This window comes from Melospiza georgiana, chromosome 6 (genome assembly GCF_028018845.1).
Source record: "Melospiza georgiana isolate bMelGeo1 chromosome 6, bMelGeo1.pri, whole genome shotgun sequence".
Lineage (NCBI taxonomy): Eukaryota > Metazoa > Chordata > Aves > Passeriformes > Passerellidae > Melospiza > Melospiza georgiana.
The window spans coordinates 17,599,167-17,616,955 of NC_080435.1; the positions used below are offsets into that span (position 1 = coordinate 17,599,167).

General features: G+C 37.7%; 1 protein-coding gene across 3 annotated transcripts in view; it reads left to right on the forward strand.

Moving 5' to 3' along the window:
* Positions 1 to 17,789, forward strand: part of PLEKHA7 (pleckstrin homology domain containing A7) — a 146,681-nt gene that overhangs the window by 102,004 nt on the left and 26,888 nt on the right. For all 3 annotated transcript variants that reach the window (XM_058025399.1, XM_058025401.1, XM_058025402.1), the window contains 6 exons: positions 3,751 to 3,929; positions 5,833 to 6,315; positions 11,617 to 12,133; positions 14,111 to 14,197; positions 14,559 to 14,678; positions 16,429 to 16,482. In XM_058025399.1, the coding sequence (XP_057881382.1) occupies positions 3,751 to 3,929; positions 5,833 to 6,315; positions 11,617 to 12,133; positions 14,111 to 14,197; positions 14,559 to 14,678; positions 16,429 to 16,482 (1,440 nt within the window). The remainder of the gene's footprint in view (positions 1 to 3,750; positions 3,930 to 5,832; positions 6,316 to 11,616; positions 12,134 to 14,110; positions 14,198 to 14,558; positions 14,679 to 16,428; positions 16,483 to 17,789) is intronic.

Below are 17,789 nucleotides of genomic sequence, written 5' to 3' on the forward strand. Positions count from 1 at the left end.
CTGGAACTCAGGGTCCTTACTGCATTTTTAGTTCAGCAGCTCGCATCCTAAAGATATTTAGTTAGTCTAATAGCTGCATTTTAAAAGAATAGTTTTTCATTGGTACCAACCAATATGAGTGAGCACAAATTCAGTGTTTAGATTTTAATGTGAAAAGGCTTGCAGAGCATTACATATATAGCTGGAAATACTGTGATTAACAGAGAAGTGACTATACTTTGCAGTAATACAATAATTTTGGACAGGAATAGTATCAGTTTATGGAGGTTCTTGTCCTCACAGTCTCTTTAGAAGCCTTGTTGTCCTCAAATAAGGAAAATTATTTTTAATTGGTCTTACTAATGGAAGTATTTGTTCATTGCTTAGACCACTGAGACCAGGACGTACTTCCTATCTGTTTCTTTGATCTTGGTGGTTTTCCTAAAAAAAAAAAAAAAAAAAAAAAAAAGCCGTATTTTGTTCCTTTATGTTCTCTGAGTCAGTGTTGCTCCCTTAGGGGACTCCCTTATTATTCTGGGTCTGGGGAGTCAGGAGAAGAAGTGCCAAGGGTTGTAAATTTGAGAGATGCTGTTTGGGAATTTGGAAGAGGGGAGGGTTCAAGCTTCTAGAAATCCTCAAAAAGCTCAATATTATTTAAGGATGAAAGATGAGTTAGGGTGTAGTGGGCTCTTGTTGAGTTTGTAGCAAAGGCTTAGAGTATTATTTCAGTTTTGCTCAGAAAATGTTGTAAATATCAAAATTCAGGGGAAGAATTTTCTGTCCATTATAGGTCATTGACAGAACTAACTTGGCAAGATTACAATTATTAGAAAACTGTTCCTTTAGTTATCCCTTTGTTCTGTGAATGGTGGCTTTTCTCTCTTAGGTGTTTTGAACAAGTGGAGGTGAACACAACAGCTGTAGCGCATTAGTTACTTTTAGTACAGTCTGTTATTAAGTTTTTTTTTGTTTGTTTGGGTTTGTTTTTTTTTTAAACATGAATTTTTAAATGATTTTAACTTGTTTAATTTTTTTGTCCTTGTCTTGTTCTGTTGATATGCTCTTGGGGTTTACTGTCCATTTCTCCTACTGTGCACTATGGGAGAGAGACTACTTTTCTTCTCAGTCTATCCACATTAAGGCCTCTGAATGCATGAATAGGTACCAATATTATTTTTTCCCTGTTGTGTGTATGGCGTACATGTGAGCATGTGCTGTGTTCTAGGCTCTTTAGTATGCTCTAGCCATCATAATAGCTTTGGCTTTAAAAAAATCCCAAACCCAAAAAGCCTGCTAGCTTCTGTCTGCCAGCAGGGACAGCTACAGGATGTTGGCACAAAGTGGCTTTCTTGCATTTAAAACACACTACTAATAAATAACTGAAATAAATCTGAATTTTCCCTTAACCAGTGTTATATATTGTGAAATACAGGATATTGTGTTTGTTAGTAATGACACACCGTCTCCACTGTCCTTTCTGAAGCTGGGAATGTTTGTGGCTGTGAGAGCTTCAGTCTCTCAGGAGTGAGTGGTGCAGCACAGTTTGCATTTTGATACTGTTTTCACCTGCAGCCTCTTAGCCAGTGCTTGCAGCTGTGTTCACAGAGAAACCTAAAACACAAGTGGGTTATGTTGATCAGGGCATACAGGTCAATTAAGACGTCTGTTAAATCCATTTCTTGGTGTGCTATTCAGTCTCCGCAGATAGTTCACCAAAATTCTGGGTTTTTTAAGCAAGTATAAAACCAGTTAATAGTTGTGTCATCTGCAGTGGGACATGCATAATCTGCTTTGCTGCAGGAATTGATTCACTTCTGAATTTTAACACCTTCTGTGGGATCAACCTGCTCTGTGGAGAAGCTCTGTAGTCATGAGGTCTCACAATAAAGTCACCCTTTTCCTTTATATCTGGAGCTGCCAGTTTTTGGTCTCTTCATACACTGGATGGTAACTGTAAATTAAAATGAATTAATGCTCCAAATCATATTTGCTTTGAGCATTCTTGTGTTGTGAAAATGGAGATAAAAAGACAACCCCCCAATAACACCAGAGAACCAGGGAAACATGAATAAAGTCCTTTGATTTCTAAATATGTGGTTGATCAGAGCTGTTGTTTAGTATGTGTAAGTCCTGTTTTCCTGTGTTCAGGGGAGCAGCTAATGGTGGGAATTGAGAAGAAACCTCCTTGTATTCCCTTTTTGGCCAATGTTGTTGGGAAGTGCAGACTCTTCTGAGCAGGAGAGAGTCTTGACTTCTTTATGTAACCTCTTCCTTCTCCTCCTCCTCCTCCTTTTTCTAGCTGGCTGTTCTACTTCAGTCTCCAGTTTTCAAAACAAGCTCAGCCTTCCTTGCTTGAGGCACAGAAGGGAAAGGCCACGTTTCACACATTCAGGGGAACAGCCTGCCAGGGGAAGGGAGGAAATTCTGCACAGAACTTTCTTAAAAGCACTGTAATAGCAAGCACATATTTTGCTCTTTGGAGTTGTTGATACAAGTCTGTAAGGTCATGGTAATTTGGGAAATTCTTGGTAAACAACTGAAATTATAATGTTTAGGAAGGGCTACACTGCATTAAATAGCCTGGGTTTTGTCAAGGCTATTGTATTTCTGAAGCCATCTATGATTGTCTCTACAATAATTTTTTTAAAATTTGATTTAGAATGAAAAGGGGGAGAGGATATGATCAGTATAAAAAGACCAATTATTTAGGCAGGATTTACAGAGCACGTTTACCCTTTAGAAACAGATGTAGCCATATTAAAAGTTTGATATAATTATTTTTCTTCTTAAAAAACCCCATCTCAGCAGTATTTAATGCTATTAGTTTTTGTGTGTGATAGCAGGCTTAGTTTTATAAAAATAAGTTTTAATTACTGATTTCATTTTAATATCATTACAAGAGCTTTCAAGCAGAGTATACTACCTTTAGTTTTTTGGGCAAGTAAAGAGATGAGTATCTCCCTGCTAATCTGAAGTATTGCAGGGCTTACATGTTTTTCTAATCTTTATACTATTGCTAATACAAATATGGATGAGATTTTATTAAATTCAACTAGCCTAGAGTTACAAAGGTATTCCATATTGAATCCATTTGAATATTTAATATATTTATAGAGAAATTGCCTGGTACCTCTGGTTTGCAGTGGAATTTCATGGAGAATTTTAGTGTGCAGAGATAATTGCCAGTATTTTATGTGCTGTGATAATTCCATCAGTATTACTAACTTTTATCAGTAAGTCTTGTGACTTTGCAGCTAATCCATGTTCAAGTGCACGCTTTAACCAAAAGATTCTAACATGCCTTGTAATCAATTCTTAAATTAGCAGTTTAATTGCTTAAAAGATAAGATTTTTGTCTATGTTTTGTCTGAATAAATTTCTTTATTAAATGACTTGGGAAAATTGACTTGCTGATGCACATCTCATTGAGAATTTCTTAAATTTGTTCAGTATAGGGATTTCTTCAATTTGTTTAGTATAGTATTTGTGGCAAATGAAATATATCAATTAAAAGAAAAAGAAAAGCTGAAATTTCCCACTGTAAAAATCAGGAACACTGGATTTTCAGCTTAATAATGCCAGAAAGAGGCAGAAGAATTTCAGTAATACTCAGAGTGCCTTTTGAGTTTGCTGCCCTTATAGCCCGTTGTGGCAGTGTGATAATTCACCCCAAATTCAAGAAGCAGTCCAGGAAAAGTTGTTTTTAAGTTAATTTTTGGGGGGGAGAAAGGTTAAAGAGCTGTCTGACTTTTACTTCTTTTTTGCTTCCAGGCTGTTCACACAGGTATGAGGGCATATATTTATAACAAGAATTCTGTCATTGGCTCTCAGGCAGAGCACACAGGGATGAGGACGTACTACTTCAGTGCAGACACCCAGGAGGACATGAACGCCTGGATCCGGGCTATGAACCAGGCTGCTCTCATGCAGACACGCTCCTCACTGAAGAGGCAAGTTCCACTCAGAAGCTTTAAAAGAAAAATTAATATTTGACATAAAAAAAACCTTACAATCTTACAAAAATTTCATATCTTCCATAAGTTGCACCTGTGGTGGTATCTGACACTGCTGTTTGTAGATATGTACATAAAACTCTTCCATTTTTAAAATAATTATTTTTAATGCTCTTTATTTCTCTTTATTTTAAATTTAATTTCTCTTTAATTATTGTTAATTTATTCTGTTGCCAAATAGCTAACTGGTATTAATTCAGGAAACCTGGTGTTCAGTATCTGTGTATGCATGCAAGTTGTGTGGCCACATTTAGTGACCAGGATTAATTTCTCTCTATAGATGTAATATTTTAGGGAATTTCAGGTAAAAAGTTCCAGTTTCTGTGGGCAAATTCATACACCTGCCACAGCCAATTAGCTGCCTTTGGGTGGAGAGAAGTAAAAGAGAAAGAAAAGAAATTTTATGAGTTGTTTCAAATGAGTGTTTAGAATTAGGATTGAAGTGCTGTTAAGGGGAAAGAGAGTGCTAAAGACAAATAAATTATAAGTGCATAGAGTTAATGGATATCAACTAATTTATGCAGGTATGAACTGATAATGAACAAATTCAGCTGTGCCAAAATGTGCTTCCAGATTTTTTCCTTTTCTTTAAATTGATGTAGCCTTCTTGATGTTTTGGCTTTGGAATGTGATTGTTTCCCTGCTCCTCCATGCGAAGGAGCACTGCTGTGTGAGAGAGCCCTGCTTTAGCCACTGTGGGCTGTGAGGGTTGAAAGGTTATGGTGCATTTCTCTGAGTATCTCACACTGCTTCCTTCTGGGCAGTCAAATATAATGAAGGGATCAGTGTCTCTTCCAGAGCTTTGCATTCAATATGGTATTGTGTTAAGACTTTTTAGATTTAATTTAAATTTCAAGAAACAATTTGGTAACTCTATCTTTATCTTCTTTGTAAGGACAGGAATAATTGAAAGAAAAATTGGGGAAGTCTGGCACATTAGAAGTATTGATCCAATGTCATTACTCCTAAGCAGACTATTCTTTTCTAATTAGACTGAAGTGAAAAAAATATTTTCATGACACTTACTCAGAATTTACTTTCCATAATCCTTTTAAGAAGCTGAACTTAGTTTCAGAGATGGGGTGCCACCCTGAGATCAGTGAGAACCCATTGCATTTTGTGAGAACAAAAGTTGCTGAGAAGGTTATTGTTATAGGGAGATGAAGAAAATTGCAAATGAAGTATGTTATATGTCAAAAGCGACTTGAAACTTTCAGAATCCTCAGACATTTTATAGTGTGTTCAAGTTGAATATCAAGATTTCTGATATTATTTCGGCTATAAGGTAGTAAAGTCATGTGTAGTGTGCACTGCAGCATGGAGCAATTTTTTCTTCAGGAGTAGCTCCCCACTAGAAATTCCCTGGGCAATAGTAGTGACTTAAATGTGGGTATTGCCCTGTCCTCTTGGCCAGAAGTGACTAGTCCCTGAGGCATCTACAAAAATATGAAAGATTTTTTTTATATTTTGCCACGAGTAGCTGGCAGCTTAATTTCAGTTTTATGGCTTTGAGTATTTCTTAGGACAGGGAGATTTTTTTATTTACAGCTTTTTTGTACATAATATTATGTTGAACGTACATTCAACTTCTATATAATACTAGTATTTTCAGTCATTTTTAGAGATGTATATAAGTAATTTCTGCTACCTTGACAGCACAATAAAGGTGACTTTTTTCTAACTGGGATAGCAATTGAGTTTTGCTGAGCATATTTATTGTAACATGTCAAGTTTATCACAGTCTGCAGACAGTGATTTTGTAGGTATCCTTTGTAAAAGAGACCACACCAACTTTTCTCAATTAAACAGTGTTTGTTACTGACACCTGTTTTCTTTTCAGGGAAACTGAAAAAGTGGATCAGCAAGCTGTTCCCCAGGTCAATCATGTGGATGCCTGCAAAGAGTGTGTGAGGGCAGAGATGACAGACACAAAAGGAAGTTATCAAAAATCAGCTGAAATGCTGGGATACGATAAGCGGGAGGAGATAAGAAGAGAGAAGGAGGAGGAGGAGGAGCGTTACATCCGCAGAAAAGAAACTCTGGAAACCAAAAAGGGAAAGGCTAAGCATGCAGTGACTGAAGCTGATTCATTATTTCCAGACTTGAGGAATGCATCATGGTCCCAAGTAGCTCAGCCAGCTGAGAAGAATGGAACTCTCCCTAGTTCACTGAGTGTGGGTGCTGGCCTGGTGGAGCAGAATGGTACTGGCTCATATAAAAGAGGGTTTGTTCCCAGAACAAATCCAGATAAGCAGTTTCAAAGGAAAAGTAACATGGCTCAAGTGGAGCACTGGGTAAAAGTCCAGAAAGGAGATACAAAAAGGTTAGTAACAGTCTTTAACTTTATGGCCAAGTGGCATTTTCTTAAATTAAAGGAAAATGTGTGTTAGTAATACCTGTGGTGCAAATCTGAACAATATTTTACAGAGACAATATGTAAGAAGACTTAGTTTTTCCTTCAGTCCAGAAAGGTATTTTTCAGGCATTTATCTCCTGGGAAAGCCAATATGGGATTTGCTAATCAAATCTCTTTAATACTGTCACAGTTTTGCAAATAGAATAAGTGAGATTAGCATGCTATTTTATTTTCCTTCTTTTAATCACTGTGGATGCTTAAAACTTGTTAAAATTTGCTTAAATTTTGAAGAGCCAGAACGTGAAGTGCAACCCTCAGTTACCTCTTACTCATGAACAGTTACACAATGTAAGTTGCAGGTAATTGTTTTCCACTTCAAGACATAAAGATGATGTCCTTTTGAAGCATTATGCTCATTACTTTCCTTCTTTCTTCTATTCCTGTTCCAAAGACACATTCACTGCTCTATGTCAAATCACTGCACTCAGAGTCACAGTGTCTGTATCACATATTGAAAGTCTCCATATATTCATGTAGTTAATGAAGACATCCTAGGATGGTCTCTGAGATTCTCTTTTCCATTTTCAGTCCCTGAAAATTGCATTAATAGTACCAATAGGCGAAATGCACACTGGAATGCTTTTGTAGTTTGAAAATCTCATAATTGTTTTGCTTTCAAAGTCAGATTAAGTACCAGTTGGAGAAATGAAGTGATGAATATGTCTGTCTGCTCAGAATGTCACATTGTGTCAAGTGGCAGGAAAAACAGTTGGGCTCGATGCTGCTTGTGAGGATTTGTCAAATATGCTTATTCTACTGAATTAGTGTTTTATAAATCTGCTCAAATCTAATTATAGTATAAACAAACAGGAGATATTGGCATGTGGTTTTTAGGATGGAGAAAACATTTTGGGAATTTAAAAAATTCTTTTTTAAGCTAATGTTTGTCAATTCAGAGACGTTCCAGTTTGTCAATTCCAGTAAGACGTTTAAGGCTTCCTAATTTTCTGTCAAAGTCCATTCTTCTACTCTTTTATTTTTGAAATTACCCTTGAAGAAGCTTTCTTACTTTTTTATATTATTTAATATTCTTTTGAACTGCTAGAGTCAATTAACTTCCATATTTTTTTACTTGGATGTCAATCAGGACTTCCCAAAAGAATGAGAGTTTAATGAAAAAATGTACTTGGTGAGTTAGTTCCTTATTACACACGTTGATTTCCCTGAAATAATACAGAAACCAACTGAACTAATGAGCTAATGCTTAAAAAGCTTCTGTTGATGTTTTTTACATCAGAAGTCCTGGCAGTGGCAGGATTGACTAATGACTAAATAAGTATGATTTTCTTCCAAATCACTCTTTCCAGTAAGTTGACTTTAGGGGTGTATTTTAGGTGCGGTGTTAAGATAGTGCTGTTGCAGGTGCCAGGCTTTGTTCTAGAAGAAACCAACTGGAGCTGCTAAGTATTCAGTGAAAATAAAGATAGATGTATGTATGTATGTCTGTGTGTATCTATTTCTAGATACAGCTCTATATCTGCATATACATATCTCTAAAAATGGCTAAGTTGACCTTGTTTTCCTTGCCTTTTCCTGACAAATGCCATTATATTCTCTGCATTTAGGATAAATTGCATGTTACCTTCCCAAAGATTAACAGAGTCATCTTTTAAATGGCACCTTCTCTTAGCCTGCTGAATTTCTGCAGTGTTGTTAAATGATGGATAGAAGTGGAATATTAGTTGTCAAATATCTTCCTGATTGCATGGTGTAGAAATTTAAGCTAGAGATGATAATTTGATTGGCCTTTTGTTTTGATTTTAGAAGGTAGTAGTAGAGCACTTAATTTTTTACAGCTCCACGTTGATTGATATTCCAGCTGAAATGTTACAAATAGAGAACCTCTGAGGATTCAGAGGGCTGGATAGTTCTTGAACACAGCATGAGTACAGTTTTTTATTTGTTTCCTGGCTCAGGTGTGTACAGAGGCAGTGCTTGCCAGCAAGTTGCTTATGACAAGAAAGAAACCTTTCAGCTAAAGGGTTCACACAAATACTGAGGTTGTTCATGTTACTGCTTGTGGGAATGGCACCTTTTATATAGCTCTTCAGACCTTTCAAATAGATGTTTTACTTCCCTTTTTAATGCAGCACTCCCTTTGAGTTGTAGATGTTAGCTCTCACTTTGGGGACCCACCTCTCTTAGTGACCCCTCAGCTGCACTCCGGTGACATCCAGTGTAGCCATCCAATCCCACTCTGCTCTCAGCAGATGGGAATACCTGCTTTGGTAAGATTCCTAACAGCCTTTCAGAGAGATCTCAAGAACTGGAAGAAGGTTTGAAAGGAGGCTTTCAGGAGGTTTTGGCTTTTAGTAATTAAAGGTCAAGGTCAGGACCATCAAATGGCAGCTGTTCAGAAATTGTTAAGTTTTGATCTGGTTCTAGTGCCCATATAAACTTAGTGCATAATTTTAAACAATTTGCTATTTCTAAGAGTTTAGTTGCATTTTAGAAATATATAAATCCAATTAAGCTTAATATTTCCTCACTAGATGCAGTCATGTTGAGATAGTTCCTTCCTTGGAAATGGTGTTAAAACCTTTCTTGTTATGCAGAACTTTCTGTTCCTTCCTGGTTTGCTTAAGGAAGAAACATTACTTGTCTTTGTTAACTTCTGTGCATTCCCATGAATGGGCACAGTGTTTCTAATAATAGTACTTGTTGACTTTTGAAGATCTTTCTTCTCTTTTTACAATATCTTCTATGTGATTGCTTCCCATTAAAGTCCCTGAAAGTTTGCATGGCCAATGGTCATATAATACGACATCAGGCCATTTATGCACTCTTTAATGTCTGCTTTCCTTTTTATGTTCTCTATACCTCATCATTCAAATGAGGGAGATTCTCAAAAACAGCTGCTTTTGCTCACTTTTAATCTCCAAGAAAGCAATAGTCCATTGTTGACTAATTTGAGTCATTTGGGACATGGTTCTTTACCTAGAAGTTCGTGTGTCGTCTCAGCCTATTTTTATATGATGCAAATGATCTCTCAAGCATCTCAAACCTTGTGTGGTAGAGATGCCACCAGCTTAAAGCCTGTCATCTCAGCTTGAGGTTTCTCCCTGCTTCAGATACTGAGAAAACACAATGTGCCTGTATGTAGGCAGTTGCCTCCAAAGTTCAGCTCTGAATGTGACTTTCCTGCGCAATGTTATCCACATTCAACTTTGTTCTCTTTTTATAGCAGGCTGAAGTATTGCATGAAACTGGCTCATATCAGCTGCTCCACGTACTGCTTTCAAAATAACAGGTTTTAGTTCTTCTCAAAAAACCTCATCTTTTTCTAGAAGGAAGACATGGCTCCCCTTGCCCCAACAAAACTCATGTTGTCTTTGTTTTCAGGTTGGTTTTGCTTCTAAAGCTGCCAGCCCTGGTGGCTTCATTGACTGCCACCAATTCCAGCTGATCTCAGTATTCTGCCTTTTAATGTCCAGTTAGAAAATAATCACACACAGGTGGTTTGCAACATCTGATAGTTTGCTTAGGCCTTCATGAGGTCTTCACTAAATTGGGGTATAGGAGTGGTCAAGTCCCCCTTCCCTGTTTTTCCACTGAGAAATCCACCAAAGCAATCTGTCTTAGTTTCATGCCTGCCTCAGATGTCCTTTTGAAGCATTATCTGCTCCAAGCATTCTTGATTCTTATTGCTATCTAGAGGAAATACATTTCTGCCAACTTTCTACCACATGTTTTCATGTGGAAAAAATTGGCAGTAAAGTACAGGACATTCCAAGTGCACATAATGCAATGAATTGGAGAATTAAAAGAGGTTCCATGACCACTGTATGCTGATCTTTGAATTGCCTGTGTTCATACTACCTGCCTGCTTTAACCTTCACTCTGAAATTCAAGGTACAACATCAAGATTTTGTGGTATGAGAGAGCAGAGCCTTCAGAGATTTGTAAGCCTCCAGGCAGTGCAGCAATTATTCTACTTGCTGGCCGGAGGAATTTTGTATCCTCTTGAGATTATCCATATTTCGGGGTAGTCCAACAGTGTCAAATCCTGCAAGTAAGAAGGGGTGGTGGCAACTACTGAGCTGGTAGCTGGTAGCAATTCATTCCTCCTTGGTTCAGTTATTCTTGGATGCTGAACAAAGATGTTCTTTTCCATCCTGGCCTTTTTTCCATGTGGAATTCCTGCAATTTCCAAACCATGAGGTCTCCCTCTCACACAGAGTGGAACTTACTGAGTGAAGTGATGAAAAGATGCTTGGAGTTTTTCTTTGTGTGGTTTTGTGCTGGGTTCATTTTTTAAATTTTGTCTTTTTTTGGTGTTGATGCTTTGTAGCAAGCCTAGCCAGAATTGTTTTCTCTTTGGAGATTCTGAATCAATGGGAAAATGAATCCAAGTACAAACCCCCAGATATTTGATGGAAGAATCAGAAATTAGACAGGCAGGCTACAGAAGGATTTTGTCTTCAAAGGAGGAGAGGGAGCTAACTAGACTTTGTCAAAACTTTTGCCAATTCTGTCTTAACACTACGTGCTAAAATATCTAGTTTGTAGAGCTTAAGTGTTTTATGGGTCCAGTACTAAAGCCAGGATGTAATACTTCTTTTTATATTCTAATTTGTCAATGACCTTTGTTGTAAAAAGTCTCTTGTTGCTCAAATCAGTAGAACCAGTAGCAGTTTCACTACTTTTTGGTGAAAATAATCATACAGACCTGCAGACTTCAAGCAGTTTCTTATAATTCGCTTTCTTTTTACTTCATTCACCTGAACAAAAACTATCTGAGATATTCTGGGATTGGAGAGATTTCTTCTTGCTTTTAAAGATATTTATATTGGACATGCCTTTGTTTTCGTAAACTGCACCACCTAGTGGTGAGCACACTTTCTGTGAAGAGGAATATTTTAGTTTACAGACTCACTAGATAAACATGAAAATAATTCCATTCTTCATGTTCTTGACTTTCTTTTTAATTCAAGTACAAAATGCTGCCATTCCTTAAGTTTGTTTCAAGTAGTTCATCCTAGGCTAAACACTAAATTAAAATCCTGTGTTTCTGCACTGTAGTGTTTGTGTGCAGGATAGATGACATTAATATTGCTTTGTTAATATTTCTGTAAATTCTGTTAAAATGCCTGTTATATGTCTTGTAGCTCCAATGGTTATGTCATTAGAGGTGTTTTATCAGTCACTCCCACTCATCAGTGTGTGCTAAAATTTACCATTTTCTTCTCTCATTTTTTTTTTCCCCAGCATCACTTCAGATCAGACTCTTACACGTCAGGGTCCCAATCCTCCTTTTCCTGAGAACTATCACACTTTGCCAAAGAATACCAGGCAGCCTTCAGGGAGCTCACCACCACCAAACCGCAATCTGCCGAGTGACTACAAATATGCACAGGATCGCGTCAGCCACTTGAAGATGTCCCAGGAGGAGAGGAAAGCAAACAAGGATGGAACTGTTTGGCAGCTGTATGAGTGGCAGCAGAGGCAGCAGTTCAAACACGGCAGCCCCACGGCCCCACTTTATGCGGGTTCCTCAGACTTCATGGATCGTGCTAAGTCAAAAAGCTCGTTAGATGTTCCACGGTCAATCTCTGTTCCGCCCTCTCCGTCTGACATTCCTCCACCTGGACCTCCAAAAAACTTTCTCCCACGGAGGCCACATACTCCTGCAGAAAGGCTCACGGTTAAACCATCTGATGAGAGACAGACTGTGGATGTTCCTCTAGCTGGATCCCCCAGGAAGATTCGGAATCGTGCTGTAAAGGTTGGTATCCGTTTAAGTGATTCCAAACCGGTCTACACGTGGTGTCACACATGGGGGGTTTATTTAGTTGTGGTTCATTGCATCCTTCCTTGTGTGTGAAAGATCATGGAGTTGTAAAAGCTAATACAAGGCATAATTTTCTCCTCAAGCTCTTGGCATTCTGATCAGATTTAATAACTTTTGTTGGTTAGGAAAGGAAAATTGTTGCCACATCACATAGGTATGGAATAATTTTAATAAAAACAGGAAGGGATATCTTACATGTATAAAGTATACAGATGGTAGTATTTCAATGTAGAGAGTATGAAGGCAAGAATATGAAACTCAGCGGGATGGAATCTTTCTTGATTATTTATTTTTGCTTGTAGCTTTGTGTTTGCTGTGCCTGCTTTCTCTACATGTTTTGCTATTGAAGTTAGTCTTACAGTTGATTCTGGTTTTAGTTATGGTAAAATTCATATTATTAGTATTACATATAATAATATTTTAGGTCTATTGCAGAGTCTTTATCAGTGGGCTAACCAAATTCAAATAGTGTTGGTCTGAAGCTTCACCTTTCTGAGTAGTTTCAGTATGAGGGTTTTTTCTAGAGACTTTTGTACCCTCTTTCCTATGGGTTTCCCTGTTCAGTACACTAAATGCGCTCCTTGCGTAAGGAATTTGGGGAAATTTGTGTTGAATCAATGAAGGATTGATTTGTCTTGGTAGACTTGGAATAATTGGTGTTGAAATCCTCTGTTTTCACTTAAATCTCCAACCTCAGCGATGGGCTCTGATAAAGGAAGGTATTTGCAAAGGGAGAGACTTGTAAATCCAGATACCCGGTGTGGGTTTAGGACTGTGACTTTAGGCTGCAGCTTCATGCACAGTTTAGATTTTTTTCAGTGTATATGTGGTGTAGCTGTTGGGTGTCTTTCAGCATTTATAGATTTATAATATTCTGTCAGAGGGTGAAATAGTCTAGTCATTTGCAGAACTGGACATTAATATTTTTAATTCCTGATTATATTATACCACACATTGGTTTCTCCACGTGTAAGCTGAAGGAGCATTACATCCTTACAAAGGCATGTACAGCAGTCTTTTCCTTTCCTGTGCAATGGAACTGCAGAAATTTTAAACTCTTTTCATGGCATCTTGGCTTTACCAGTATAGGGAAACACGGTTTCTCATCGTGAAAACTTCTCTGTGGAACTTCTGAGAAAGTTTGTAGAGAAAAATGTTCATGTTTTTCTATGCATCATTCTACATTTAAATGTGTCTGCATTAATCCGTGATACTGCACGCTCCCTGTACTGCTTTATTAAATTCCACCCAGTTGCACTTAAAAAAAAACCCAACAAGGCAGATGAGGCAAATTCAGTGAAATTCAGAGATGGGAATAAAAATAACTGGGACATTAGTTTTGCCTTTAAGAGCCCATAGAACTTTGGCTTTAAGAGAAAGATGACAGAATGAGTGTGCAGTAGGCTTTCTTATTGTAAGCAGAAAGGGGCAGATCAAAGATGATTATTAAAAAAAACCCCTTGATATTGATGGAAGCCATTGCCACAAGGTGTCAGTCATGTCAGTAGCTTCATGTTCCCTGGCTAAAAGAGAGCATTCACAGTTGTTACTTTGTGCAGTACAAGCCTGCTGTGGGAAGACATCATCCAACCAAACCTTTTTCTGGGAGACATTGTGTTGGGGGGGAACTTGATGAACTTGGTAAAGGTTTTCTGAAAGCTGCATTGCATGTTCTCCTGAAGCATCTCATGCTGCCACAATCCACTGCTCTGCCCAGCATCACAGGTGCTGAATTTGTATTTGTTCATTTATAAGTTTTTAATCATCAAAGGATCGGGCTGGCCAGTGTGCGTTACCCTGTTCTAAGCATGCCACGAATTCAAATAGAAAACCTGTGGCAGAGCTGCAGAGTGAATTTGCCACAGCTGGCACTTGGCACAACCCTTACGTTGTGGCTGTGGATCCTTGCAGAGCTCCACCCACCTGGATCGGCGCTCCATGCCTGCCATGGGCTACATGACCCACACGGTGAGCGCGCCCAGCCTGCACGGCAAGTCGGTAAGTGCAGAGCACGGCTCCTCTCCTGCCCTCCCACTACTGCAGACAGGTTTTGAAATCCATAGTCTTTAATCTTAACTTCAGCAGTTAAAGCATACATAACTCGAGTGAGAACTTAATCTTAACCCAGTAAAGCCTATAGGATTTTTGCCTTTATCTGCAACGCGAGCAGGGGCGAGCTTTCTGTTATTACAGGATTCAAGTTTTATTATGTTTGTTTGACCAAATGCAGAGTTAATTAAATAATTGCTTAATCATGTCAAGTAACTGCTTTCTGGGCACTGAGGTGAAAAATGTAATTATAGTTCCTCTCCCTGAAGACTGCTAATTTCCTCTTTACAATGTGTCTAAATACCTGCAGCCTGAAGAGCTAACATTGCTTCTCATTCGATTAAGGAGACATCAGGCTAAGTTGGCTAGTATAAGAAATTACACAATCGCTCAGTTACTGCAGCACTTGCCAACTAATTCCACCTATCAGGTCAGCTGCTGCGTGGCTCATCTGTGACATTTTGTGACTCTGCAAATGCTTCATTAGTGGCATGCTTGAGTCTGTGCTTCCTTGCCCATTCTTTGGTATTCTACAGTGCCCAGGTCGTTTGCGGTTTTATTTTGCTTACTGTATTTGCTATAAGAGATGAGCATTTTTAAGTTACAGGTCGCCAGTGCATCTGTTTCAAAGTGTCTACTTCCTTTTTATACTGTGTTCTTATACTATTTCTGAAAATGCTGCATCTTCAGAAATGTGGGTTGAAATACTATGTATAAGTTCATTCTAAAGCAAAACCATTTCTTTGTGCTGCTGTCATGGTGGGGTTGGCTCCCTGTGCCACGTGCTGCATCACCTGCAAATTGAAATGCATCAGCCAGTCTGTACATTCATATGAGCTTGTAACTGTGTCAGTTCTGCAGGTGAACATTGGCTCATAAAAGCTCAGGAGCGTCTTGGACCATCTGCGGTGCTCTTGATTGCACTGGTGTTGTGAAATGTGTAAATGTGAACTCAAACAGAGATGTACTCACAGAGCTCTCCAGTTCCTGTTAGAGCCTCAAAAATGGAGCCACCTGGGAATAAAATCTGGTGACTCTTCTTGGAATTGGTGAAGGCTTTGGCCCAAAACTAAAGTGATTTTTTGGAACTAAAGAAGTTTCATTTCCTGATTACCTCACCTACAGAACAATTGCACTAAATGGGTGGTAATAACAGGGATTTCTCCTAAAATGGGCAGACTTTCTAGTCAAGTCCTCAGCCAGTCTTACAAGCTGATCTGACAAGAATTGTAAGTGAACACCTCTAAAGAAATGCAAGTGTGATGTATTGATTTTATGGCATAAAGGGTTTTTCTTTTCTTTTTCTAACTATACAATCTCATTGGCTCAAAACTTGAGAAAAGGTATAGTTGTGTTTTTCTTTTATTCTGAAGTTAATTGCACCCAGGATATGAAATGCTGACAAAATAGCATTTCCTAAAATTCTAGGAAGTTTTGGGCATTTTGGCTAACTACAAGTAGCACATTTGCAACAGTTAAACTTTATTTTGTATTGCAAATATCCTCTCTCAACAGAGGAGAAATAACTTTGTTATGACTTCTGTGCATGTTTTCCTTGAAGGGACTGTAATAAAGATGTTGCTAGATGAGTGTAACTATAAGATTAAGCTGATAGCAGTCACAGGTGAGGCAATGAAAAATAAGGATCAACTTTACTGCTGTTACTTGAAAGACAAAATGGATTGTTTAATCATATAAATGAGATATTTTTCAGAATTTTATTCCCAAAACTTATTTCATACTTTCCCTGAATAAAGGAATTAATATCCTAAAATGCATGTAAATTGTGATCAAAAGTATTCTAGTGATATATGATGTCTGTCATTCAGTCACACCACTGTAACTTTTTCAGTGAAGGGCTAGTCAGTGCAAATTCATCTTGAAAGCTTTTGAAGATGATTGTTTCAGGTAGTTCTGTATCCTATTAGAGGTGGAAACAAAAATCTAGGTGTTTGGAGGGCGGTAATGAGGCAGTAATACTCTTGGGAAATACTTGGCCCATTTTTTAGCTGTAAGTAGCAATATGCTGGTGGAGCAAATGTGCTTTTTTTATGTGCTCCTAGTCTGTTATTTTGTTCTCTCTTCCATGTTTTCTTGTATATAGCAATTCCAACTATTCTGAAATGGTTCCAAACATTCAAATATATTGCACTGTTTTTTCCCTATGTACTTGCCTGAAGGCGGATGACACTTACATCCAGTTGAAAAAGGATCTGGAGTATTTGGATCTAAAGGTAAGATTTTTAGATGAGTCTACTTAATTTTTTATCTTTTTTTCAACCCAGTTGTCTTTTTTGCATTGTGTTTGTACCTGCAGATTTTAAAGCAACTTTCTAGTCTGAGATGGAAACTGTCTTTTGTTTGTGCTTAGAGTATTGAGTGTGTTTTTAGTAGTGACTATACAATTAAAGTGAAAACTCAGAAAAAGTGGTTGCTTTAAGAACAATTTTTGTTCCTGGTACTGAGATGGATGATATGTGGATTTAGGGAAATCGGAGAAAAAACAGATTGAAAGTGTTTCCCTGCTGTAGCATTAGTACCAGTATGAAGTCAACACCTCTAAGTTAAAACTCGTGTTCTTTTAATCCAGCTTTTCCCCTTTAAATCTCCTTAGACTGACTTTTCCATTATTTGTATAATGTACCATATGTTCTTGTGAAAATGTGATTAATTATCACTGTCATTGTTTTCATGTTATTACAGCTAAAAGATTTCAAATGCATCCATTCATCCATCCATCCATAGAGAGAATCTGATCAAGTAATGTTAGGAGGTATTTCTTTTTGAAAAAGAATTCACTATTATACTGAGGGTCCTATCATCTGTCTGAATGACTTCTGTGTCTGGTACACTTGATGGTTGGCAATTTGAAAGCAAATCTAGAATTCTTAATATCAGGTTTTGAAGGGAAAAAAAAAAAACAGCAAAAAAAAAGATATAATTGTTTTGCTTAACAAAATAGTTTGCCACTTTCTGTGGGATGTAGGATGTCTTGCCATATATAAATCACGTGGTGTTTTCCTGAAAATGAAGGTGAAGGGATATTTGACACCTTGTTGCCTGTCTGGTTTGCATGTACAGAGCTCACTAATGCCATGGGGTGTTGCCTGTGAGCTGATTGCACCTATGAGGATGTGTATTTCAATCTTGTCTGATGTTTAAATTCCTGAATATATAACCAAATATATACATGGAAAATATTACTATAGAACCATATATGTATTTAGCATATAGTATAGGTGGTGTATATGTAGTCTAAATGATCAAATATGTGAACTGTTAGAGTCATTAATATACAAATTTAAAATTGGTTGGACACATTTCGTTTTAAGCCTTGTCCTTGGTTTGTCCATGGCTTTGACAAATGTAACTGCAGCCCAAGCCATCAGATGAATTTTATGACAAATTACAATTTTATAAGTCCTACAAGGTGAGAAATTATTAATAATCACAGTCTTTTTTCCATTATAAAACACAAAATTTTTCATAGTTGAAGTGACCACAAGTCAAGCTTCTGAAAATGTGATGTGCTTAGCAAAAT